Raw genomic sequence first — 26,101 nt, 5'->3', positions numbered from 1 at the left:
CTGTGACAGAGACAAAGCAACAGGTTATGTATAATTTATTTTTTCTGTCTAGAGTATTTTGTCATTAAAATCAAAATGTCAACATTTTAAAATCATATACACTCAACACATTTAAATGTTAGCACAGCTCGTTACAAATTTATACATATGTACTTTTTTTGTACTTGTGGACAGACAAAGCAGGAAGTGGTCACTCGGACTGCAAAGAGGTGGACACAGGAAAAAGGAAGACCCAGCCCACCAACTTCCCACAATAACAAACCAATCCCCACTCCCCAAAAGTTAAGACAGCAATGCAGGCCCCTCCCATGTGGAGGAGGGATGATGGGGGTGGAAAAGAGAATATAAACATTAAAGTGCCCCATTCTCCACTCCATAAAGAAATGAGGGAATTAGAGTTTGCAGACATAAAAACTAGTTTTCACATATCAATCCTCTCCCCTCAACCAATCGACAGGTTCAGTAGTGTGCTGACGGGACGGGGTGTTTAGGTGTCTGTCCTTTACGTACATTTATTAATAGAAACTATGTTACAGAATTTCCCAAGCATGACTTACAGGCAACCCACTAAGCACATCAACTGTACAGATCTTGGCAGCGCCAGCAAATAAAATGTCTAAATTTCCAAGTAGCGAGGTCATCACCGATAATTAAGAAGCGATATATACAGCTGTCCAATCGGGGATCACTATGGTACAGAACGTTTTTTTTTTTTACTTGAAAAATAAACAATTGGATTTGTGATCATTTCAGGGTGTTTGGGGGGTGCATGCCGCTCGGTGTCGTACTATACAAGGCAGAGGAACAGATCAGCTCTTCAGTGCAGCGCCAGAGACAAAGGAGTGTTGACACTTTCTGACCATGCTGCTGATATTTTTTTATACAATGTGAACCAACACTTTGCATTTTTATTCTCCGGTAAAATGCTTTGTCTAAAAAGAGTTGATTTCATTGACTCTGGGTGAGTCCAACAGCAGTGTGAAGAGCAAGTGCAGCGATACAATGATAAAGAAGAAAGAGTAGTAACATTAATTATATAGTAAGGCAACAAACAATGACAAAGAAAATGCTGGTAAAGACAGAATCTGTTGGGGAGAGCTTTTGGGGGTCGGGGGGGTCGGACGGGCGAGGAGAGCTGGTTTAGAGAAACCGATGTGAGTGAATCTATCAAACAGAAAAGCCATGTTTTTTTTTTTTTATAGTCCCCCACCCAACTTCTCAACAGACTCACTAAACAGACGAGAAAATATTTCTCCCTGTGATTTCTCAGAGGAGAGACTGAGGAATAACTTCCAAAGGAATTTGTGGGCAATTCCTGGTTTTGTAAAGTATTCCTCCTCTCTCTCTCTCTCCAGAGAACATCAGTGTGGCCACATCTGGCGAAGGAACGCTCTTGGTGCCGAGCAGCAGAAACAGAATTAAAAACCACAAGCCGGTTTTAATCCTTCTGAAAACGCTCTCGGCTTTGAAACACACTCGAGACCCTCTGCCTGTGTGACTGCATCTCCTTCCCTGTCTGATCCCACAAACGTGAGGGAGTGAGATATCGCGCCCGCATGTCTCTGTCAAATGCTCGAGTGGTAAACCATGCAGGATGTTAGGAGACTACATGTAAGATCCGATTCATTCAGAACTGATTCGCGGTGGATGAAACTTAATGCAGTGTTTACATGTCATATACAGCTATAAAACCAAACGTAAAAAACAGTCTCGGTTTATCGTGTGAACGTTACGTCTATCTAAAGTGTCGGTAACCCGTGTGGTGGCGTCTACCATACTGTGACCTGGGGGGGGGGGGGGGGGGGGGGGGGACTACACTGAATGGTGCGAGAGGAGCGGAGGGGAGTAAAAGAGGAGTTATGGGACGACAACACAGACATATTTTAGAGAGAGGAGGGGAGGGAGAAAGGATGAGGGGAGGAAGAAAGGATGAGGGGAGGGAGAAAGGATGAGGGGGGAGAGAGAAAGGAAGAGAGGGGGGAGAGAGAAGGAAGAGAGGGGGGGGAGAGATGTAGTCCGCCCAGGCCAGCTCAGTCTGGCCCTAGTTGATATCTATCCCTCGGGTCCTTCGCCCTGCTCTCATGCTCCTGGTGCAGTGAGGGAGGAGGGGGGATGGACGTACGGAGGTGAAGGAATGGATGGAGAGGGGGTGGTTGAGGGACAGACTGAGAGAGAAGGAGGGAGCAAGGGAGGATGACGAGGGTTTGCTTGGTCATTAGCACCCGCACCCTTCCCTCTGGGGCTGTGGTTCGCTGGTTAGCCGGCCGCCCTGGGGAGCCGACGGCTTGTGCTGGACCCCCGACTCGGCGGCGTTCAGGTCCAGGCTGCCATCTTGGATGTTCTGGTAGATCTTCTTGGCGGCTTCCAGGAAGGCGTCCTCAACGTTTTCACCTCTGAAACACGGAGCGAAAACACACAAATGTGAGAAAGGAGGCAACTGGGAGTTAGAGAATGTAAGCAGAGAGTCGCTGAGGCTGAGCAGACTTACGTTTTTGCACTGGCTTCCAGAAACAACAGACCTGGGGGACATAAAGCAGACACAATGACACATTCAGTAAAACATTGTTAAAAGCTCACAGTGCTCAAGTGCCAAGTTCTCAATCGCCCGCTCGTTTGATTAATATCCCCGCTTCTCCTAGTTTCTGTCCCAGCCATATAAATAGAAAAGGACATTAGGGGTATTAATCTTCACGTCTGTCTCTTGAAATCAGCCATAGGGGCTCCAGTTATAAACAATCTGGAGAGGCTGGATCTCATTTTATTGCTGTATTTTATTTCTAACTATTTGGACATTTTGTTGGAAATGTGATTATAGTGTTGAAATTGAGGATTGATTAGTCCCAGCTTTGAAAGAGGTCTTTGCAGAATGACGGATTTACCGATTGGTTAAGTCCAATGTTGAAATCCCTAAAGCAAAATATTTCCTCCGCCTATATTCCTCGTTCCTTTCTTCCTGATGTTCCGTTTGTCTCACCGTTCTCCTCGGCGAACTGCTTGGCCTCCTCGTACGTGACGTCCCGCTGGGCCTCCAGGTCCGCTTTGTTTCCTATGAGAATGATCACCTGAGGAACAGAGACATGAACGTGGCGGGTGAGAAATGTGTTTTCCAAGAGCTTAGAAGGCAGTATTAGAACACTGTTCCTAGAGCAGTTGTTGTCTGTTAAGAGATGGATAGAGGAGGAGCAGGACACACAACAAACAAACACACTAGACTGCGCCCCTAGCAACTGATGCAATTAGACCTGTAATGAACTCATGTAATGTAATAAGCCTCCTTGTTGTAGCAGTGGCAGACTCCATAGACTCCTACTGCAGCACGTTGAGAATAAACAACTTGTGTTTTACTTCTCACAATGATCCTCACTGTGCTGTTGTGGTGAGTTTTAAACTTATTTGGGGAGAACGTGCTCTATCCAATGACAAGTAATAGGCACAAATCTACACAAATACTTCTGTAAGTCAAATGAAATCTTACTTTTTGAATGACTGGCTGTTGTTGGGAAAGTGAGCCAAGATATTTAGAAGTTCTTTCTTAATTCCAAGAAGTCTTACACAACCTATTGCTTTCATTCAGACTCGAGTGATAGTCAAATGATCAGATAATGTTTTCATTCTGTTTCCCATCTCAAACAACAGCAGTCACACGATCTCTGTGAAGCAGGAACACATGTTGACACTTGCAGCACTGTAATGATATACAGTGGTAATGACTCCAACACTGCCATCCAGTGTTGGGACTAACGCGTTACTGTAACGCCGTTATTTCTGGCAGTGACTAGTACTCTAACGCATTACTTTTTAAATTCAGTAACTCAGTTACCGTTACTACATGGTGCGTTACTGCGTTAGTTTTTTTATATAGTCAACAGCCAGGCGAACAGAGATGAGAACTGTACTTAAGTACTTGAGTAAATGTACTTAGATACTTCCTGTGTCACATGCGGAGACGCGCTGTGGGCGTGTTTGTGTTGTTTACTAACAAGACTATCATGGCGGCGGCGGAGCTCAAGTCTAGTTTCTCCACCTGGAGATATTCTCACTATTTCACTTTTGTCGAGCACAAAGAAAAGAAAGTTTCTGTTAAATGTAAGTTGTGTCTTGGCGGGTCAAAGATCTTATCTACTGCCCAAACCAGTAATTCAAATCTCTTAAAACATCTGCAAAAACAACATGCTGGGACGAAGCTAGTAGCTAAGACCACAGAGACTCAGCCGACGCCACTCCACCTCCACCTAAGCAACAGCGGCTGGATTTTAACCAAGGGACTGCTAGCCAGGGAAAAGTCGATAAAGCCATTGCACGGTATGTTGTAGAACACATGCAGGCTATTGCTACAGTGGAGTCACCCGCTTTCAGCGAGCTAGTTAGCATGATAGCATGTCCGGGCGGCACACGGCATATGGGACGGAAAACTTGTTCCAACTACCTGGAGAAAGAATATACAAAATGGAAAGCCAGCTAATATCGATGCAATCCAGATTGCATATAATGCATGTCAAGTTGATCAACAGATTGTATTATTCTCCAATGCAATAACAGTACTGAAATGAAGGCTATAATCAGGGGTGCACATAACTTTTTTGCCCTGGTTCTCAAAGGAGCACCTGGAGATGTTGCTTGGTGCTCATCCTTAAAATGAAATAAATAAACCGGTCTTTATTTGTCAGACACACGGCACAGAACACACATGCAGAGGTGAACACTGATCACACACACAGAGGTGAACACAGAACACACATGCAGAGGTGAACACTGAACACACACACACACAGAGGTGAACACAGAACACACATGCAGAGGTGAACACTGAACACACACACAGAGGTGAACACAGAACACACATGCAGAGGCGAACACAAGACAACATTAGCACGACCAGTAATCCTACAAGCTGTCATCACTACCCTCCTGACTGTTCTCCTCACTGTCTTCCTCTCTGTCAGACATGGTAGCTGATGATGTAGGCCTACTACTTTCTCTCTGGTTGAGTCTGCGATTAGCTGCTTGCATCCACAAGTCAACAGCTGGGTTTGGGTTGAAAGTCCAGTTTTAAAGGATATTTGTGGTTACTAACCTATAGTATACATTGGAATGATTTCAAACCTGTTTATCCCAATAATTATAAAGGAGTGCCTTGAAAATATGTGTTTACATAAATTGTGACCAAACCGTTTGAACTTAGACTAAAGTGAACTATCTAAACACTCAGAGTCCTTTACCTCACTGAGCTGTAGTTATCAGCCTCAGTCTGACTGGAGAGGACTCTCCCTCCACATCATTGTAGAAACATCTTCTTCTTACATCCGTTAGAGCAGCTAGCACCAGATTCTAATAACAACAGCGCCGGTACCGGTGCTCTCTCCCTCACATTTTGGCTGTGAGCTGCGGGCGCCAGATAAGCCAACATCCCCCATTTTCATCACTTTCAGCACCCATCGTACAGGGCAAATGAAAGGTGGAACCGGGGTGAAAAGTGTGTTACATTTACTTAATTATGAATATCGTTACATCAAGGCCGAAAATTAGGATGAGCGCCAACGGTCAAAAATGTTTTTTTCCCTCCCAGAACTGCCAGCGCAGCGCCTCCACAGATCTGGCGCCCTGGGCGAAAATCAACGCCAGTGCGACAGGCCGGCCCTGAGTTCATATGCAACTCGCAAATATCTTTCTCTCTCTCTCCCTCTCAATGTTGGTACGCAAATGCGCCTTTTTTCAAATGACCCGTTGCTCTTTTTTTGGCAGAGGTGCGCATGCGCACCTGCGCACCAGTTATGTGCAGCCCTGGCTATAAGGGCATTAATGGGAGCCCTTTTGTTAAGTAACTAAAACGTTACGGTAACGCATTACTTTTTGGTGTAAGTAATCAGTAAAGTAACTGAGTTACTTTTGAAATGAAGTAACTAGTAATGGTAACTAGTTACTGGTTTTCAGTAACTAGCACAGCACTGCTGCCATCACACGGCTGATTCAAGGAAACTCTGAAAACAAAACGAGACTAAGATGCTTCTGCAGATTGCTTCTACTACTTTGTTATTGTAAGAGATGACAGGAAGGACACCACAAAAACCCATGTCTCAAATAACATTCATAATTAATAAGCTTGTGGGCATATTTACCCATAAAGATGAGAGGGAAACAAGAAACCATTACATGATGTGCAAGAACAGCTGGACATAAATAAACCTCTGTTGTTTAGATACCAGGAAACATTTTTTACTTGATGTTCAAAACCTGGTGTGGCATATTTCAGAAATACAGTTCCCTGAAGCGACACAGTTCAGTAAATTAGAGAAGTGTGTTTTAGAGCTAATCATATTCACCAAATAATTCAATTTAAGAAATGGACAGGGCTCTGTGGCTTTGAACAGGCTCGGGGGGGTTGGGAGGAAGTGACAACAGGGGGATACTTAAAGGTCACAGGAGGACAGAAAACAACACAGTAAAAGAAAAGACAGAGAGCAGAGGATGCTGGGGCATTGAGTTAGAGTGATGCAAAAGATAGTCATTCCAGAATGACACAGAATGAAGAGAGGTTACTGTATCTTTGTACTCACAGTATTAGGGTTGGTGAGATTTCTGGCGTCAGTCAGCCAGCTGCTGAGGTGGTTGTACGTGCTTCTCCTGCATGACATCAACAAAGGGGACAGGGGTTACTATGACAACAGGCAAAGAAGACTTAACGATGCCACGCCTGAGGAGGGATCAGGATCAGCAGCTGCTACACAATCAGGATGAGGATAGAGCAACAGTGACACAACCTCATTTCAGATGGACAATTCCTGTCACTGGTTTCAGCCTAATCTAACATTTCCTGTTTTCTTTAAACGGACCATTTCCTCATACAGTTTGATCGTAGTGACAATAATCATGCAGGGGATCTGGTTCCAAAGCACAGATGAGTCAGGTGTTTTTCAACAAGACGTGGTAGCTCTAAAAGGAGGGTAGCATTGATTGTGAAATTCTGGCCCGACAACAATACAGATTTTTAGGATTAAAATGTTGTCCGATTGCCAATGAATCAGTGCATTCCCATATCTGAAGTTAACTGCACTGACTGACACACTGTACCCTTTAAACAAGCTTGTAGCATATACCATGTGACCAAACTTGTTAGGGGGAGTGAAGCAGGCAGGACCCAAATGCAGAATAAACAGAAACAAACACCTTCATTTCAAGGTTTAAGGAACAAACAGAACACCACCTCGTGAACACAGTCAAAGACAAACAATGAACCAACAATGACAGACAGAAAAAACAGAACTTAAATACACACAAGACTAATCACACAAACAAGACACAGGTGAGGAGGGAGGAGAAAACACAGAGGCACCAGGTGAACACAATCGGGTAATTAGGTAGGAGGGAAACCAGACAGACAGCAACAGGCAAGACAGGAGGTGAAGACTTTTCAAAATAAAACATGAAACCAAAGACAGAAAAAGACAAGACAAAACACAACACAGACAGATCGTGACAACTTGAACTACAGCCAATAATAGACAAATAAACTGGTTTTAAAAGCCACACCCTTTAATAACAGGATATGGATAAAGGTCAGCTGTGTGTTTTAAAGATTGACACAACAAATATTTGTCTCCAATTAGCCGAGCAGGAGCCGCGAGTGGCCAAATGAACAGGCATGTAAACAATAATATTAGCTCTCCCAGTTAAGTGCTGTTCCTAGGCTCTGCTGCAGTGGGTGTGCGGGGACATTCCACATGTTGAGCTGTGTTTATTTGGCACACCCCTGATGCCATCTAACTTATCTTTTGTTCAGGAGGGAGTCTATAGTGGAGGGCTGTGTGCTTATCAGATTGTTTTGCATCCATTAACCTTCCTCTTGAGCTTTAGTGTAAACTCGATGCCGTGTAGTAATCTCTCACAGACCTTAACAATGAACCATGGCCTGTACCTGGTGATGTCGTAGACCATGAGCGCCCCTGCGGCCCCGCGGTAGTAGGAGCGTGTGACCGCCCTGAAGCGTTCCTGCCCCGCCGTGTCCCAGATCTGCAGCTTGATCTTCTGCCCGCTCACCTCGATTATCCTCGTGCCGAACTCCACGCCGATCGTATGGGGGCAATCTGCCATGACTGGGGAGAGGAAGTGAGGTTAGTATGAATTCAAGACGACTCTTGGGGTCATTTAGTTTGACTAATGCCATTTTATACACTCAATTTTGATTACATTATTTAACTTTATTCATTTCTGTATCAGCATTTATTATAGTTGAATTTCAATTGAATTTTTTTCATTTTATTACCAATAATTCATCTTTTATAAATAAAATAAAAAGGGAGAACATGTATAGTAAGTGTGAAGGGAAGTGTGTTCAAGTTCTCTTACACACACACACACACACACACACACACCTCCATTGTCAGCCATGCAGGTGCATCAATCATAATCAAAGTCTTTAGAGTAATCATACTCACTTATAAATTCAAAGTATCAACCCCCAGAAAGCAGTACATTTATTTTAAACTGACACTGAGAACCTTTTCTAAACCCCACCAATATGTGTGTGTGTGTGTGTGTGTGTGTGTGCAGGAAGTGATGGTGGCAAGTGAATGAGGAACACAGCATCTGGCTCGTCAATAGTAGCTCTAACAAAGCGGAGCTGAATGGTGATGGGAGGCTGCAGCTGAGTCACACGCAGAAGAAGAGTCTCCTACTGTTGAGCTCACACTCCACTTCTATGCGCCTCTCACTTCCGCTGGCGTATAAAGAAAGCTTTAGCGATTTAGGCACTCCAGTTAACCCTGGCAACCTTACACACTCACAAGCTCACGCGAAAAGGGAGTCAAAATCAGGGCAGCACTTACATTTCTTTTCTGTGAACTGGTGAAGCAAACATGACTTCCCTACCCCCATGTCCCCTGTGGAGAGAGAGAGAGAAACACTCAGGTCAGCCGAGGAAATAACAGCATTTCTTTATCCAAGCCTGCAGCGTCGCCCCCATACATGTTGTATCAGCCACACAGTCAGCGGCAATACTTAACATTTCATGTGGAGTGAAAAGACAGACTGGAGTATAATGTGTACTGTTGAAATGTTGACGATGCATGTTAAGGTATTTGATGCATTGATCCTGTTTGTGTAACCATCAGTGAGTCATGAGTCCTTCACCCGCAGCAGAGCAGAAAAACAACGCCGCAAGCAATACAGTATTTTGACTAAACACGTTCATCTTCAAAGTGTGTCAATATTGATGCCTGTGATGTCAGTCATTTGGATAGAAACTCCAGGCTGCACCAACGGCTGTTCATCTTACTAAGCTAGAACAATCAAAGGAAGCTTATACAAGTGTGTGCAACTGCAACAAGCAGGATCACAAGACCTTAAAAGCTTCCCTTTTACAACCAAGCTGTGAGTTAGCTTCACTTTTCTAGAAATTCACAGGCTACTCTTTTAGACTCGTAAACACTTCCCTTTAAGATCCAAGCTGACTGTTAGCTTTGAGTCAGGGTGTTTTAAGTTCCACAGAAGAGGAGGGTAGCCCAGAGCTGTGGGTGTTTGTTTATGCATACTGTCTGTGAATGTACGTACAGGTAAAAGCAGCAGTATGTTCACTAAAAGCGCTCGAGTTATTAAAAGTGGACCATAAGTCTTAAAGGGGAAAGGCATTTCATCGTTCATTTGCAGTGCATTCTAAACGGGTGATTAATAAGCAGCACAGAGTAGTTCATTTACATATAGCATTACATATTGGATCCACTCAGTGTAAAGGGCAGTGGCGGATTTAGGACTGTAGGAGATCCGGGGCTTAGAGCGGGGGGGGGGCGCTCATGAACTGTGAACTAGCCGGAGCCTCGCAGCGGGGCTACTGCGGAGCGCATAAAGCAGACTCTTCACGCTATCTAAGGATCACTACTTCTTCTTCAGGGCAGGGAAGGCTACGCAGTATGCAGGCTACTGTCCCGCAGCTGCTGCCTCTCTGTTGGACTCCGGTACTGCACATTACTCACGAGACGTTTATATATATATATATATATATATATATAATAAGAACATTTAAAAAAAACTTGCTTTAAGTGAAACATTTTGGGCTTTTGAGAAAACATCCGGGGCTTGAGCCCAAGTAGCCACCCCCTAGCGCCGCCACTGGTAAAGGGTAACATACAGTAAAGATAGATCGTGGTTTATTGGAGCTTCTTGAGAAAGTACGACAAATCAATGCACTGCAACCAAAAGCTGTTTAACATGGCATCGATGAAGAGCATCGTTCACTTACCGATAATGATGTATTTGAAAATGTAGGAGTAGTTGTACGGTGCGGTGGCCATTGTGGCTCTGAAAGAGAGAAGAGAAGGGGAAGTTTAGGCACGTAAACTGTGAGGAAAGGCAATATGCAGTTTTACTTCTTAGATATTTTCTAGATATTCAGACAAGGGCAATAATTCAATGTCATTTGTGAGGTGTTATTTTGTATATAAAAGTACAAATGTATTCTTATATCTTACAAACCATATCCACTGAACATTTATTCTGCATGCTGGTTCAGGAATGTTCATTTGTTTAATTAAGGTTAACTTGCCACAGTAATAAATAATACAACATATGTTATGAATAACAAAAACATAGACATTTACGCTACACAGAGATTAGTCACAAATATATTATCAACAAAAATACAACCTTAAAAAAATCTAATTTGAGCATCTCCGAGTGCAAATGAAATAGCAGACTTGTTGACGTCTATTTAAATTGGTCATGTAAGGGCCGGTGTTATTCAACAACCTTAATCCTATCGGAGCAGAGGACTGTTACAATGTGAGCCCAGGCCAGATGCTTCATCAATGCACACTAAAGTACAGAAATAAAAACACAAAACCTCTGTACGGATGTGAATTATCACAACATAACTAAATAGTTTGTTGCACTGATTGAGTAATGACCTTATTATCTTGCACAATTTTGTCTTACCCACTGATAATAATAAAGTGATTAATTATATCAGCAATCATTAACTTAATTGCTGCCATCAATTACATATCTGATCATTTCTCAGAAGCAACAATTGATACTGTTGTGATCAAAACACTATTACCTAGCCGGTGCTCAATGCACTTCCCACTAGGGTTGGGAACCGAAACTCGGTTCCAGATGAGAACCGATAAGAAAATGCCGGGTACCCATACAAAATACACAATTTCGGTTCTGCTTAACGGTTCCTAAACACGGTAGACCCTGTATTCCACCGGGTCCGTCTGCGCCGCGGCGGAATACAGGGTAAGGGCGGACTGGCCATCTGTGTGTTCTGGAGAATCACAGAACGGCCGGTCGTCAGCGGGCCGTTGACGGCCGGCTCGGTACGCTGACGGCCGGCACGCCCTTATTAATTTTTTTACCGGCATCATGTAAGTTGCGCTGACAGCGAGGCTCCCCCGCCCTCCCATAGACAGTTCACGAGCTCAGTCACTTCACGAGCTCAGTCACTTCATAACACCGAAGATGGATCGTGGTAAACGCTCTAAAGTGAGGCTCCACTACACTAAAAAAGAAAAAGACAAGGCACAGTGTAACGCCTGTTAATAGCTTGCCACAGGCAGCTCAGTTAAAATAAAGCACAGCTATTGTGCAATACATTTGTATTGCATGTATATTTTTTTATTTGTAAAAATGTCAGTTAAAGCTTAAAAGAATAAAGATATTTTTACTATCTAAACGTTTGACCTCTTTCTTTTACAATTTTGGAATCAAAACGGGGAATCGATAAGAACGGAACCGATAAGCAGAACCAGAATCGATACATTTCAAACGATACCCATCCCTACTTCCCACACACTTCATATTTCTTGTTACATAAACAAATGCAGAAAAAAACACCTTGTACTTTAAACAATATCATGACCAATGACAAACTGCTGAATGCTCCTGGATGCATCAACTCTGGGGAATGACTGGTATCGCCCTGCAACATTTGGAATATCATTGTAATAATACTCATTGTGTATATTTTACTACATCTTATATGCATTGTCATTTTAAATCTACAAAATATAAGTTATAGTCAGTCCAGTAACATCGCGACATGCATTTATTAAGCCTTAATGTACTGTATGCTGTGAATGTGCCTGCTCTTTCCCTCCTTAAGAGGCTCAGAAACAACCATTAGCAGTATTAATAAGTTACCTAGGCTAGGTAATGTACACAAAGTGAGGGGATGGGTCATTTTTAGCACGAAGGGGTGAAGAAGGCTCCTCAGTACTAAGTACACACTTTTGGATGCAAAGACCACTGTCTCGCCTCTGTCTCTTCCACATAATACAGAGCCACACAGTGAGACTTGCTAGTTTTGATGGCACTGCACACACACTTCTTTACATGCACATTAAAACACCTCCAGGAGCATATTGTCAGAGTTAGGCTAAAAATAGCCTTGACACCCATTTGATACACAGTGATGCTTCATTGTTCACACTCCATTCACAGCACGCAGGGAAAAGCCTTCAGAATTACCACATAATATCACCACAAAGAACCTTCACAAAGTACACTGAACAGCCATGGGAGATGCTCTTTCTTTAAACATGCACAGATTGGATCATATAGAAATGATCAGGTCATGTGTGACATCACTGAAGCTGTTTTAGCATGTCGCTTCTCTCATGAGCAATTTCCCTTTACTCCATCTCCAGCCCATGTTGTAGTTTCCCTAAATAAAGGCCGCTTCATAATCCTGTATCGAGGTGCTGCAGACTGCCATACAGTGTAACTGCTGTACAGAAGTCAATCATTCAGCAGCCTTGATGGTTTCCGTGGCCCTGGCAAAGATGGTCTGCCTTGAACGAGTGCTTGCCTCTGATCTACAGCTCAGAGAAAAGTGTGCGGCGGCTAGAGCAGTTCCTGGAAACAGGAATCACTCTGCCACATCAGAGCCTGGTGCTGGTCTTATGCAGTTCAGTGACTATGTGTTACTGGCTGGATTCATGCTGACACAACCAGACAAAATGTGGCTGGGTGATGTGAGAATCAGAGACGCAACGAAAATAGAGCAAGCCTGTAAAAAGGAAAGGACTTTCTAGGGATGAAAGAAGAGAGGGATACATGGTGTGGACTTTCAGTAGCATTAGAAAATAGAGTAAGTGGGAGAATATAGAGGATCAGAGACAGGAAATAAAGAGGAGCTGCAGTGCAACTTCACCGAGGTTAATTCAGGTCGAGGGAAACTGCTTCTTGATCTTAGTTCAGGTTGGTACTATCATAATGGCTCATACCGAGTCCAGCAAACATGCGTTGAGGAAAGCACTGACAATCTTATGCCTAAGAAAGAAAAGAAATCACAAAAAAAGAAAATATCAATAGAAGAGAAAATGTATGTTCAGACTGATACATTTGATATGAATAGAAAACCATATCATTTGATAACTAAGATAACTCAAAGCATGTTCCTTCATCTTTTTACAAACGATGTAAACAACTAGAGGGATGTTTTTGATGGTGTCCAGTCAAGACTTGGCTCCCACCCACAGTCCCCAGAAACTCTGCAACCTGACATATGGTCATCACTGAGCTTAACACCAGCTAGCTAACCTAAGCTAAAAGCAATATGTATAACTATGAACTTCTTCTGTGATCAGTATACACTATCTGGGAATCTATCCCTATGACTAATGTTTTGAATACAAATGCATGTCCAAGTTCAGCACTTAAAAAAAACACCAACATGACAGTAATATAAGTGAATGAAGAGTGGGTTTCAAAATGAGAAAGACGCCATTAACAAATCACGAAATGACATAATTGCTATGCTTTAAAGATCCAAAATCTGAGGGCCTTCAACCAGGCTGCTTCCAGTCACATGATCGTCATGGGGCGTCTCTATGCCCAGTCAGTGTTATGGTTTACACTGCTCTGGAAGGTATACCTTGAGAGAATGTATCCTCAAACCAGTTAAAGCTAAACGTTTTTCAGGAATGATACCCAACCCATTCTTTCAGCTTTTTTGCTCATTACATAGAAACAAAACCAAACAGTATCCATCAAGGAGAAGGCGAATCAAGACCATGTGATCAGACTGCAGCGTCAGCACTTCTCTGTCACTCCCCAACACACTGAATCTTTCCCTGCCTTTGCTCCTCTCAGAGCCATGTCCCATAGAGTAATGGTGCACGACGTAAATCTGGGCCATCAGGAAATCATGACACACATATGGCCACAGTGCCTCCCTGTTGTTGAGGCCTACTTTTCAAATCATGTGACTAAATTATGTGAAACAACAAAATGAGATCACTACCATTTGCCGGTTAGACGAAGCACACTTTCACAATGCATACAAATCGAATTTATGAGGTTTTACAAACCTTGTATACAAATAAATCAATACAAAATAACAGGCAACGTTCTTATTCAAGTTTCAGATCAAGCCTGCTTACAGACTGCACAAGTACAATAAACAGAAATGGTGCAGCAATATATATTAAAGCTAACATCCGATTTAGCCGTGAAGACTTTTAAGACATGAATGGTGTACTTGTGATCAACTTCAGTTTTGTATTTATTGTAAACATCTGCTTGGAAAGGCACAAGGAGGCTAACACATTGGCTAAGGAATGATCGGACCCTTTTCCCATTGCTGTAGAACAATTGATCACGCTATGACTTATAAACAGAACCAGTCTGCATTCACAAATCCAAACAAACCCGACTAAAGTGTCCGATGTTAACTCATGTATTCAACGTTGTAACGGTAACGTCATGCAAACTCACAACGACGGTGGCTAGTTAGCCCAACAACCGGCTAAGTGACAGCATCGGTTTGGTTAAATCTCTGGTGTTATTCAGCAAACAACAAGCTAGAAATATCAATGTCCAGGAACATCTGGACATTCACTTGGTTAGAAGTTAGAATACCAGTACATGATCGCGTCTAATAACAATCTAGGCCCTAAATTAGCCGTTTTGAGAGTTAAGTTTGCGTTAGCTGGTACCTGCTACATCTTGACAACAAATAACATACGATTATATTTCAAGACGTAAGTCGGTTGCGTATATCTACACAAGGGGAATTGATAAAATGCATTCCACTTGTTATAATAAGGTTAGTGAATTAACTTGGCTTCTGCATCATTTCACAAAAGTCAACATACACCAAACTAACGACAGCTAGCGTTAGCTATAGCATGCCAGTTAGCTGTAAACTAGCTGCGAGTGTTGGATTATGGTAAATGCGTTGCTTAGTTAGCATGTCAGTCTATATTAAGTAATTGATGAGCACGTAATGTTTTTGCATAGATGAGTGTTCTTTCGCAGTTGAATGTGTAATGTATCCAAATTATTGGCAGCTTAACATAAAAAAACAGCCTAGTATTAGCTATCTGTTAGCTGATAGATCGCATCGTTAGCTTGCCAGTTAGCTGGAAAACACAGGCTAGCTCCAAATCGTTCCATCATTTTATTACCAGAATCTCAACGTTACTCGGGCGGTGTGTGTATCTGTCTGTTAAAGTATTTCCTATGTTCTGTCCTTACCAGATATTAAGTCTTTAGAGCGTTGTGTTCTTGAGCTGTTCAGAAGAGGAATGCAGGTTATCCTGGCTCAAGTATGATGATCTGTCTATCCAAGATGGCTGCTCACGGCACAGGGTTTCCTTCGCTGTATACAATGGGCTGCTGGGATAAAGAGCATCATATGCGGCGATCTGCAGCCTCGCCTGCACAGGTGTATTCTTGCATTGCGTAGGCCCACTGGCATACCAATTATTATGTATAAAGTGCCATTTCAGATTATGTAACCGTCACTTATAAATCAGGTAATACTTGAGTACATGCATTTGATTAAACCATGCAATTAACCTAGGTCAGACCAGACTATGTCTTGTGTAACAAAGCTTAGTAAATTGTACAAATGAGCAATGGTTCTATATCGTTTACATCTATATCTGTTTTTTCTTCTTCTGTTTTTTACAATGGTATTTGGTTTATTACCAAATTATTAAATTGGTTTATTTTGGTTTCTTTCCCACAAGTTTGTGCATTCACACTGATTGCATTTGAAGCCTGTTTTAAACCCAGCTTTTGTGTTTTAACATTTAGCTTTCAAGGATAATGACACAAATGTCATTTAAATTCAATAAAGAAGAGCTGTTTAGCAAACATTTGAAGCTTAACAGCATCCTCCTAGCCAAATTGCCCTTTCGTTAGTGAGTTTCTGCCCCAGCAGTGCTGCCTAACTCTAAAATGACGAAATGATATAAAGCTAAAATATAATGTTAAGAACATTATACTTCACAACTGAAAAAAACCCTCTAAAATGTATGACATTATAATATAAGCCAATAATGGATATTTACTTATTGTTTAGCAATCAATTTTCATATGCATATAAATTCACTTTCCAATCGGCTGGCTTACTGTTTAACACAGTTTAGGTAATTCTCTTGAATTCATTTGAATCTTATTTATATTCCTATATTGAAGATATTTGAATTGCCTCTAATTGTGTGTAGCACTTGACAACAAATTCAACTTCATAGAATTTTTTCTTTTGAAATATATGAAACATTTTAATACAGTAATTCACAACATGACATGCTTTCACTGTACAATATTTCTTACAATTCTACATAGAACCACATGCAGTGTGCTTTCCCAAGCTTAGCCTGGAGAACTGGACAGCGAACTAAAAAAATATTTTTTGCAAACTTAAAAGAATCTACTGCACATAAATATTTGATCTTGAAAAAAGAAGATGAACATTGATGTATGCCTTAGAGTACAGGTGGATGAAAGCCTTTAGTAAAAACATTGGTGAGTATCTTGCTGATCTTATGTCTGAAAACTAACAAAGATATTTTTCTTTCATGGTAACACGTGTCCAATATCCTTGTACTTCATCTACATGTGAGTGAGTGGATGTGCACAATAAATTCACGGATTACTGTATGCTGCTTTCCCATTATTTTTGATCAAACATATTCACACTGTAAGTCCAAGCTAACAATGTGACAAGAGCTACAATTTCAAGGTGCACGTCACCACACTGAGAAAAACTGTAATTTATCCCTTTACATGAGCAGCTAAGAGTCAAGATGGAAGCTGTTGTTTGTCTCATAGTCCACACTGCTGTCAGAGGGCATGCTCCTCTCCAGTTTGACTCCATATCACAACCACATCCTCTGCAGCAAGAGGCTGAGCAGTGCACAGATGTACTGGAGTGTGCCTGGATACCAGGAGGGGGCACTGTTACATAGGTCCGAGTCACAGCAGTGGATGCGCACCCCTGGAAGCTCATGTTGCTGGCAATGTCTGGATGTGGCACAACCGCTGGTCAGGACGATACCCAGGGCCGCTGGAGAGAAAAAGGGGAGAGACAGTCTGTCAGAGAAGAGTGACACGCTGGTGTTTGGCTCAGCAAGAAAAAAAAGCACATGTCAGCACCAAATACTGCAAGTGTGTAATGAGGAAGGCATTTAAAGATCTTATGGGCACACTCCACAGGATAGGTCTTTACGGCAGAGCAGTCTGGAAAGTATTTTAGAAATAGTACATGTTGTACTTACAGTAGCTTGGAGATGCATTGTAAAGAAAAAGAAAAGAAAAGCGACAAACAAGGACATGTTGGCATTCAAGTATAGCATTTCAAACATAAACCTAAATCCACACAAGGTCTTTTGTAACAGGGCTGAAATAGAGGGGTATGAGGCACGCTACAATGGGTGATCTGTTTGGTATTTTGAGCAAAAAACTCCAGAGACATGTTTTGTATAGATATGGCCCTATAATATATTGTTCAAATATAGTATAATATGGGACCTTTAAGTAATAGCTGGAAATCATTTTGGGTTGTCATCTAGCTTGTATCCTAAAAGCTTACAACCAATTAAATCGCACTGCACAATTTGAATATTAAAGCAGTACTTGGCATGAGATCATTCTAAATAATTGGAAGCCATAATTCAGCTTCTCCACCCTATGTTTCAAATAAAATAGTTTATATAATGAGATTTGAATGATCACCTTCTTGCCCTCAATTAGCACCTGACAACACCTCTGTCATTTGTAATCCGCTATACAGATGAGTGATCAGGTATACTAGGAGACAACAGCAGAGCCAATCTAAAAATAACAGCCTGGCTTCTTCATTCAAATAAAGGCAACAGAGGAATGAGATGACATCAGGAGAGGAAGGATCTCGTTATGGATTAAGTACAGATGTGCTGCATTTGAAAACAAAAGAGACTCTAAGACTCTTATGGAATTTGGCCAGCATCTGTTAGATTTTGGATTGGTGGGGTCACATGAAGATTACCGGGCTGACGGGCCACAGATAAGTGACAAGACACTGCTTTGAGACTTTGATCGACAAGTGCTTGTCATACGTTTCTGATGGGCTGTTGTCAGTCGTTTTCTGAGCTTGCTGTTTCTCTGAGCGGCTGGAAAAAGGTGCCTCATCAGCTCCTTTCAACATGAGTGGATCCTTTAGACATCAAGCAGTAACAGCTGGATAGTCCACGCTTCTGTGGATATCAGCAGAACTACTCAGACCATCACTCTCCTGTCCCGGGTGTCCACATCCTCCATTTGACTTAACATCAAACAAGAAATGACTTTTTAATTTACTCATGATAGCACACCAAAGGAGGGTTATGTAACTGTCATCAGTGCCGGGAGCAATATATTCACATCAGCGGACAAAGAACAGAAAGTATTATTAAAAATGATTATGCCAATATCCAGTGGCACGCCAGAGTGCATTCATCATGGTTTGATAATGTTCCACTCGACCATGAATATTCTTCAAACAAATAGCTCTGTGAATAGAGGATAATATGATTTCATTTTATTAGTCATGTGTGATTGGTCATGGAGGTGTACTCACTGCTCTCTGTCTTAATGCAGAAGCGGTGTTTGAAGCCTTTGTGTGAGTGGGTGCAGGTGATGACTTCTGGGTTGGAGCAGCCCACGTCCACATACTTCTGGCCCTGGATGATGTTGCAGCCATAGCACTGCAGCCCCTGGACTGTAATGGACACACAGAACACGAATGATTACTTGTTACGGTAAAATGATGATTTACCTTTTTCATGCAAAGTCAATGGGGTTCATAAGCACTGGAACATTTGAAAGAAATAACATACACAGGGACTAGCCCCTGCAACTCCTCACACCACTGTTATGATTAACAATATTATCATTTGTGTATACTGTTCCTCTGTTACCTTAGATTCTTGAGCGAAAACATGATTTCTCTTGAAAGCCTCCACTATAATTGAAACATTCAAAAGTGGAAAAGTCTTGATGAATTGAAGGAAATGGAGGACTTTAAAAACAGCATCTTAAAGATGTGTATGTTCCCCTGAAAGCAGTATCATGCATAATTTCAAAGGCATCAAGATTCCCTTTAAACATTTTGCAGTTAAAAAAAAAACGCAAAATGTATTTGAAGTTGGATATTAGGTCTAACTCCTGACGGTAATCAACTATACAACAAAGCCAAAATCAACTCATTCTCTTCTTTTCTTTTTTCTTCTCTTCTCTTCTCATTTCCTTTTATTTTCTTTGTTTTTCTTCTCCTCTCTTCTCCGGTGACTCACCCTAGTGAGCCCCATCCCCATGCTGTTTGTCTGCCAGCTCCAGCAGTTTGTGATCTGAAAGCCTTGTCTCTACCACTCACCACCTGATAAGTGGCGTTGTGGAAGCTACACCACAGAAGGGACTCGAGAGGGACCAAATAAACATGCGGCTCAGATTATGCTGTTTACTTTTTCCTTCTCAACTGATGCCTTAAAACATTAACATAACCATTTGCCAAAAATATATTTGCTCCATTTGCTGCTGAATGAGGAGCTGGCCCATATAGTGGATCATCATACAATGGGGATTTAAAGCAAATACATTTTTTTACAAAAAATGTCTCTCATCTTTAGTTCCCTCTTCTCCAAAGCCACTGTCCCACTCTCTGAAGAAAGTAAGGCTAAGCTTCAACAAATCCAACCGAGCTTAAAGGGATTGTCTGCAAATTCAGCCCCCCGACACACCTGCTGAACTTCGAAATCCAGCTCACAAGATGGAAGATCAGCTTGGCTGAAACCAATCCTCCCTCTTTATCTGCGCACCCCTCTGGACTCTGCAGGGCAGAAAGCGAATGGAGCCTCCCGCCGACTCTGCTCGGTTAAATAGCTGAGCAAAAGCTCTGATGGAGCTTTCAGGTGCAAACTAATCCTGGGAAAATGCTCTTACAAAAATCACTTTAGAAATCTGCTGGAATCAATGTAAAGCCTCACAGGGACAGAGGGCACATGCCAGCCTTTACGGGATGTGTCATACTCTCCTGCTGATGATACTCCATGAACATCTCTTATAAATATTGGAGTATGTCATTACAGCCGGGTAATGGTTGTGATCATACCAAGCAGTGGGACAGTATATTTACATCTGGCAAACAAGCTGAATGATCAATTCACTGTGATGTCCTTACACACCGCACACACATTTGTCAACGTAATGAGGACATGTATTGGAAAGACATTCAGCTTCCCTGGCACAAGGCAATTTTTTATAATTAGATCCTCTCCCAGTATACGCATTGCAAATGTTAATTAACTCTGTGTTTATCAAAATCGATAGTGACCATATCAAATCCTATCAATTATTAGTATTGAGCAAATTTAACATGCGCATTTGCAAGTAAAGCTCATCTGCATTTTAGCATTGAGTAACTTACATCCATTACACTATTATAAGCAGTATGCATGTTTTATTAGAAACATTTTAAGAAGAAGACAGCTGGAGAGAAAAAGTAAGCAGCCTAAGCGACAAACAAAAAGGATTTTAGGGATTATCATAAATACATTTTGATTTAATTTAGGAGAGGTTATACCGCTTGTGTGTTTCATTTTAAATTGTTATGTTTTGCTTTTGAATAAGAACTTAGGTCATGCTCAAAATGGCAGCATTTTTAGGGCAGCATTAACATATTAGAGACAAATTATGATAGCAAGGTGATTACTGTAATCAAGCAATAGGTACATTTGACATATTAAACTGTGTGCTATTAGGTATAAATTAGAAGTGCTTTGGTGATGTTTATTTGAAGGTTAAGGTTAATTAAAACAATGTTATAGTGTTAACATTACCTTTTTTCCATTTCATTGTTGACATCATATTGTTTATGTTAAGTTAATGCATTTATATCCATGCTTAGCTATGTTTGCCTCATGAAAGTTGCCCAATTGATGATCATTAGTCTGTTGAGCGGATTGCTTCTAGTCTGGAGGTGGGACCAGAGGTCAACTGACTCAGACCAAACACAGCAATATGAATCAAGCAAAACAACATCTCAGCACGCAACATCCCCCTTTTTCTTTTTGCTTTGCCTCGAGTGTGACAAAGGTCGAAGCCAAGCCAAAACAAGTCAATGGTTATTGCTCAATGGGGAAATTTAGTTTGACCACCTACGGATATCGCATAGATTTGAACTCCCTAGGTCATGCAGAACAAAGGCATACTTATTCTAATCCCCTTTCATCAATTATATTTATGCAATCCTTTAATTTGGTTTAGGTTTGGAACTTTCACTAGCCTATTTTCATTAGTTATACTGCTGCGTTGTTTAAAAGTTTGCACGTCTACATTTTTTATTCTACTTTCAGTATACTTACATTTAATTAGTTTACCTCATACCAACCTCTACAGATTTGACGTTAGGCTGACTGTAAAAGGCTGTTATACACACACACACACACACACGCACACGCACACGCACGCACACGCACGCACACGCACACGCACACACACACACACACACACACACACACACACACACACACTTCTATGCACTAAACATGTCTACATACATTTCAATACTGAAATCTCCCCTACTTACCCTGTTTAAAGCAGAGACCCCAAACCAAGATAAATCCAAGCCCATACACCAGCCAGGTATGTAAAGTCATGGATGCAGCACAGTGGTGCTGGTGGTCAGTGCTGGATGGGAGAGAGTTATAGATTTCCTCTGCTCTCATCTAATAATCCACCAAACCAGACAGATAGAGAGAAACCTAGCAGATATCCCACTTTCCAAAGCCTGAGCAGCCCAATGTCTCCCTCCAGCCCAGCTTCAGCGGAGCTCACGCAGTGCGCGAGTTAACTGCCTGTGAGTGTCCAGTGAGAGGGGGAGCCAACCATCCAGGCAGTCAGTCAGCTCAGTAGCCAGTCAGGCAAAGAGACGAGGGGGAGGAAGCTAAATGAGTGGAGGAACAAAATAAATGAATGACTTCCTTAACGAGCTCCTCGCGTCCTGAGTAGGAGAAGCTGGTGGAGCTTGTGGTTTGATTACAAAAAGGAAATCTCATCTAAAAAAAAGCATCACCTTCTCTCATCACTGATATGAAAATAAACAAGTGAGTGTGGTCCTTTTTCCAGAAAGGGGAAAATACATTAATCAGGATTAAATCCCGATAGATAATTCATCGCTTCTAATAATAGCTCTATCACAATGTGTTAAAAGCCTAGGCGCTAAAGGGGCTGGGACACCAAGGGGGCCAGGTTTGTTTATGAGTGTGTGCATGTGTGTGTTTCTCAGAGAGGGACCATTGCCAAATGACACACACACTTCCCCAATAGGGCAGGTTATCTCTGCTCTGTGTATCACTGAGCTCGCACACTGGAGAGAAAATTCTATCTAATCAAGAATTAAAGAGTAAATCCTTTCTTAGAGACTGTAATGCCAGAGGATAAGGCAGGCTTTGCGCTAAGCCCTCTTTCCCTCCCCAACCAAAGCAACATATGGTCCTGGATGATAGATAGCTGCCAATGATCACTGTCATTCATATAAAGACATATTTAGAATGGAGAGTGCAGATTTGTTCTATATAAATGTTGATTACAGTGGAATCTAGACATGCATGCTTTTTCATTACAGCTCATTTTACAAAACAAAGATTGACGTAGTGCAGATTTTTTCGTTGTATCTCAGCATGCTTCTTTGTATTTGTAAGTGTGTGCAGCTGTGTGTGAGTTGTCTCTTCTTCTTGCTGTGCTTTTATTTATGAGTCACTGTTTGTGTGTGAGTGTGTGAAAGAAGAACAGGGCGAGAGAAGAGAAATGTCAGCAGTGGGTGCTATCTGTGTGAAGCATATGGTAGGTAGAATGGTCATGTGGACAGTTCTGTGTGTATGTGTGTGTGCATAAAGAAGTAAGGGGGAAATATGCTGTTTTAAGCTTTGCTCTAATCAATATTTGTGTGTGTGTGTATAGTTTGACATTTTGGAAAATACACGTATTCACTTTCTTAAAACGACGACATTGATACCCTCTCAATGCTATCTATCTTCTCTTCTCACTCTCTGCCAGAAAGTAAAAAATAATCATATTTCCCAAGATGCAAATCTTTTGCTTGATCATGAACTCTAAAAGAACACATCTCTTACACACTCACAAAAATACACACCCACACAGCCGCACAATTCAACCTCCAGAGATTCACCATGGACATGGGTGATGAATCTATTATGTGAAATGTTCTTATTGTATCAACACAGCCAAACTGAGTGGCGTGAAGCATGAAAGAGCAGTCCTTGTAATGTTCCCAATGCTGATGTGCACATGCAGTTTTTGTCTCGACCTTTTCCCTCTTTCCCCATCTTACTGTCCTTGTTCATTTATATTCTGCTGAGCTGCTTGAGCTCTCAGTGATAAAGCCATGAAACGAGAGTGAGGGAAGGATGGATTCGGAGGGGGAAGAGGAAGTCCGACAGTACAATGATGAAAGTGAGACTTCCCCAAGCTGCTCCTGACTTATCTTATGACACACAATAGCTGCTTTAAATACCCTTGAAGCCCCCTGTGGTGGTTCTCTTGGAGTGGCAGTGACAAGAATAGAGAAAGCTACATGGCTTTAAATTCTTTATGAAATTGCAATTAAGACACCAGAAGAAGAGCTGAGCCCGAGGCTGTGCAAGCAACGACCAAAACGAAACAACAAGGATGTGAGGAGGGGAAATACATGAAAAGTTAATTATTCTATGTGGGCATTAATTCTGGGGGTCTGTCATCGCATATTACCCTCCCCTAAAAGTGTAGAGGAGATGAAACTGGAATTGGCCATTAAGTCTTGTGTATTAACCACAGCCCAGTGGGCCTCTGCAGCTTTAATGAGCAGTAATCCACTACTGTTTGACCACATACTCTACAGCGGGGGGGGGGGGGGGGGGGGGGGGGGGGAAATACTCTCCAGGCTTTTGCAGCCAAATCAAAACAAAAGTCTAGAAATTGCATGAAGATCAGCAACTTGGGTATCTCTGTGACTTTGATGCTCCACCAGTTCTGCCTGAAATCCTCAGGGGTCTCTTTTGCTTCCCTCTAGGGACAGTTTTTGTGCTTTTGTCACATGTCCCGTGATTATCGCCTTACTGCTGGCATTTGCTGTAAGATTAACTGCTGGAGCCTCGAAGGGAAACTGCCTTTTGGCACCCAGAATATCAAGTAATTGAAAGTCTGACCGGATGTATATGCCTCTGCAGTTTAACACTAAAGGGAGTGCAAAGCCGGATTCTCCTTATAAAGCAAAGGAGACTTCTCAGCAAAAGGCTAAGCTCCAGTTGAGGAACAGTAAGCACTTCTGAGTTTAGCTTTATTACCCTTTAAATATTGGTCCCCAGAATGTCTTTAATGTACTGAAGCTTTTTATTCATGTACTCAAAATGCGATCCAATGTGTTTTTGCACTGTAATATTTATTAGACATATTGTAACATATATTAACACAATTTACTCACATATCTGCTTGTTTCTTGCCATGTCTGCACTCAATTTTGCAATGCAGGAGCATAGATAATACCAGTATCCTCTATATTTGTTGTGCATAGTTATCTTATACACCAAACATCCTTAAATTATTGTTGCTGACACTTTTTTAAAGGATTGCAACCCCAGTCAATGGCAGTTTACTGACCAAATAAGCCACACTCTCCCCTGATGGTTAAGTGGAGAGTCCACAGAAACTACCGGGCTAACATAATTATTCGTCCTCTCAAGCATGTAAGCGCTGCTCCTTTCAATGTCTTATCAGCCCGTGGCATCTGAAGACGCACAGTCCAATCAGTGGCCTTGTATTTTGTGCATGGCTGCTCTGTCTCCCTGCCTGGCAGCCCTGAGGTTAAAGCCCAGAGGACTTTCTCACCATCTGCTGCTGTCACTGGGGGTGGCGCTTTCACATTCGCAGTGCCATGCCAGCCCAATGAGCCCAAGAGGCTTTGACCCTCCCTTCGACTGCCCGGAGACCTATGTCTCCCTCAGCAGGTTATTCACAGCTGCACGATGCACACTGGTTGCTAATCTAGAGGCATATTCTCTATTGGTTAGTACAGAACAGTACTGGGTTCGATTTAAAGGTCACATATTATGCAAAATCCACTTTTTCATGTCTTTTATACATAAAGATGTGTCCCCTTTGTGTAAAGAGATTCTGAAAGTTTCAGGAAAAAAGATTCACTCTCTTTTTGTCCTGACGCTGAGGCTGTGGCGCAGTGGTCTAGTGCGTTGGTGTTCGGATCAGGGGAGCACAGGTTCAAACCCCACTGTAGTCAGCATGTCGTTGTGTCCCTAGGCAAGATACTTCACCCCAAATTGCTCCTGTGGGGATTGCCCACAGTATCGAGTATGTAAGTCCCTTTGGATAAAAGTGTCTAACATGTAATGTAATATAAAAACCTGTCTGAAAATGAGCTGATTTGATTTTGGCCACTTTATGATGTCATAACGAATGATTGGCTTGTGTAACTATTAGCCAATAACCAACCAAGGTAACACCCCCCGCCTTATCACCTGAATCTCCTCCTAGAGCACCATTGTGTTCTTTTTAACCAAATATCTCTCAGAGGGGCGTGGGGAGTGGCTCCTTATTTTCATCTGAAGTAACGGACACAGAATCAGCACCTTTGAAACAGGGCTGAAACAGAGGTATGCTATGCTATGCATGATCTGTTTGGTATTTCGAGCAAAAAACTTCAGAGACATGTTTTGTATATATCTGAGAACTATCATATATTGATGAAAAAAAGCATAATAGGGGACCTTTAATGCACAACCTAAGGGAACAAATGTTCGAATCAGAGTTTAGACTAAGGAGGAGCAGTATTTCAGTTGCAAAATTCACAAAT

At 42.0% G+C, this 26,101-nt stretch overlaps 2 protein-coding genes across 2 annotated transcripts; both read right to left on the bottom strand.

Moving 5' to 3' along the window:
• Nucleotides 1-18: 18 nt before the first annotated feature.
• On the bottom strand, nucleotides 19-15,617 carry rab14l (RAB14, member RAS oncogene family, like). Its single transcript, XM_034204822.1, has 8 exons — nucleotides 15,472-15,617; nucleotides 10,232-10,290; nucleotides 8,823-8,876; nucleotides 7,913-8,090; nucleotides 6,555-6,621; nucleotides 2,975-3,062; nucleotides 2,489-2,519; nucleotides 19-2,393 (listed from the first exon to the last, which is right to left on the bottom strand). Exons 2-8 carry the CDS (start codon nucleotides 10,281-10,283, stop codon nucleotides 2,216-2,218), a joined length of 648 nt encoding a protein of 215 aa, XP_034060713.1. The 5' UTR covers nucleotides 10,284-10,290; nucleotides 15,472-15,617; the 3' UTR covers nucleotides 19-2,215.
• An 860-nt stretch (nucleotides 15,618-16,477) lies between these two features.
• LOC117539177 lies at nucleotides 16,478-22,157 on the bottom strand. Its single transcript, XM_034205217.1, has 3 exons — nucleotides 21,827-22,157; nucleotides 18,821-18,961; nucleotides 16,478-17,290 (listed from the first exon to the last, which is right to left on the bottom strand). The coding sequence occupies exons 1-3, from the start codon at nucleotides 21,963-21,965 to the stop codon at nucleotides 17,103-17,105; spliced, it is 468 nt and encodes a 155-aa protein (XP_034061108.1). The 5' UTR covers nucleotides 21,966-22,157; the 3' UTR covers nucleotides 16,478-17,102.
• Between the last annotated feature and the right edge of the window lie 3,944 nt (nucleotides 22,158-26,101).

This window comes from Gymnodraco acuticeps, unplaced genomic scaffold (genome assembly GCF_902827175.1).
Source record: "Gymnodraco acuticeps unplaced genomic scaffold, fGymAcu1.1, whole genome shotgun sequence".
NCBI lineage: Eukaryota > Metazoa > Chordata > Actinopteri > Perciformes > Bathydraconidae > Gymnodraco > Gymnodraco acuticeps.
Note: the sequence above shows the minus strand (reverse complement) of the source record. Positions and strands in the feature narration are given on the sequence as shown.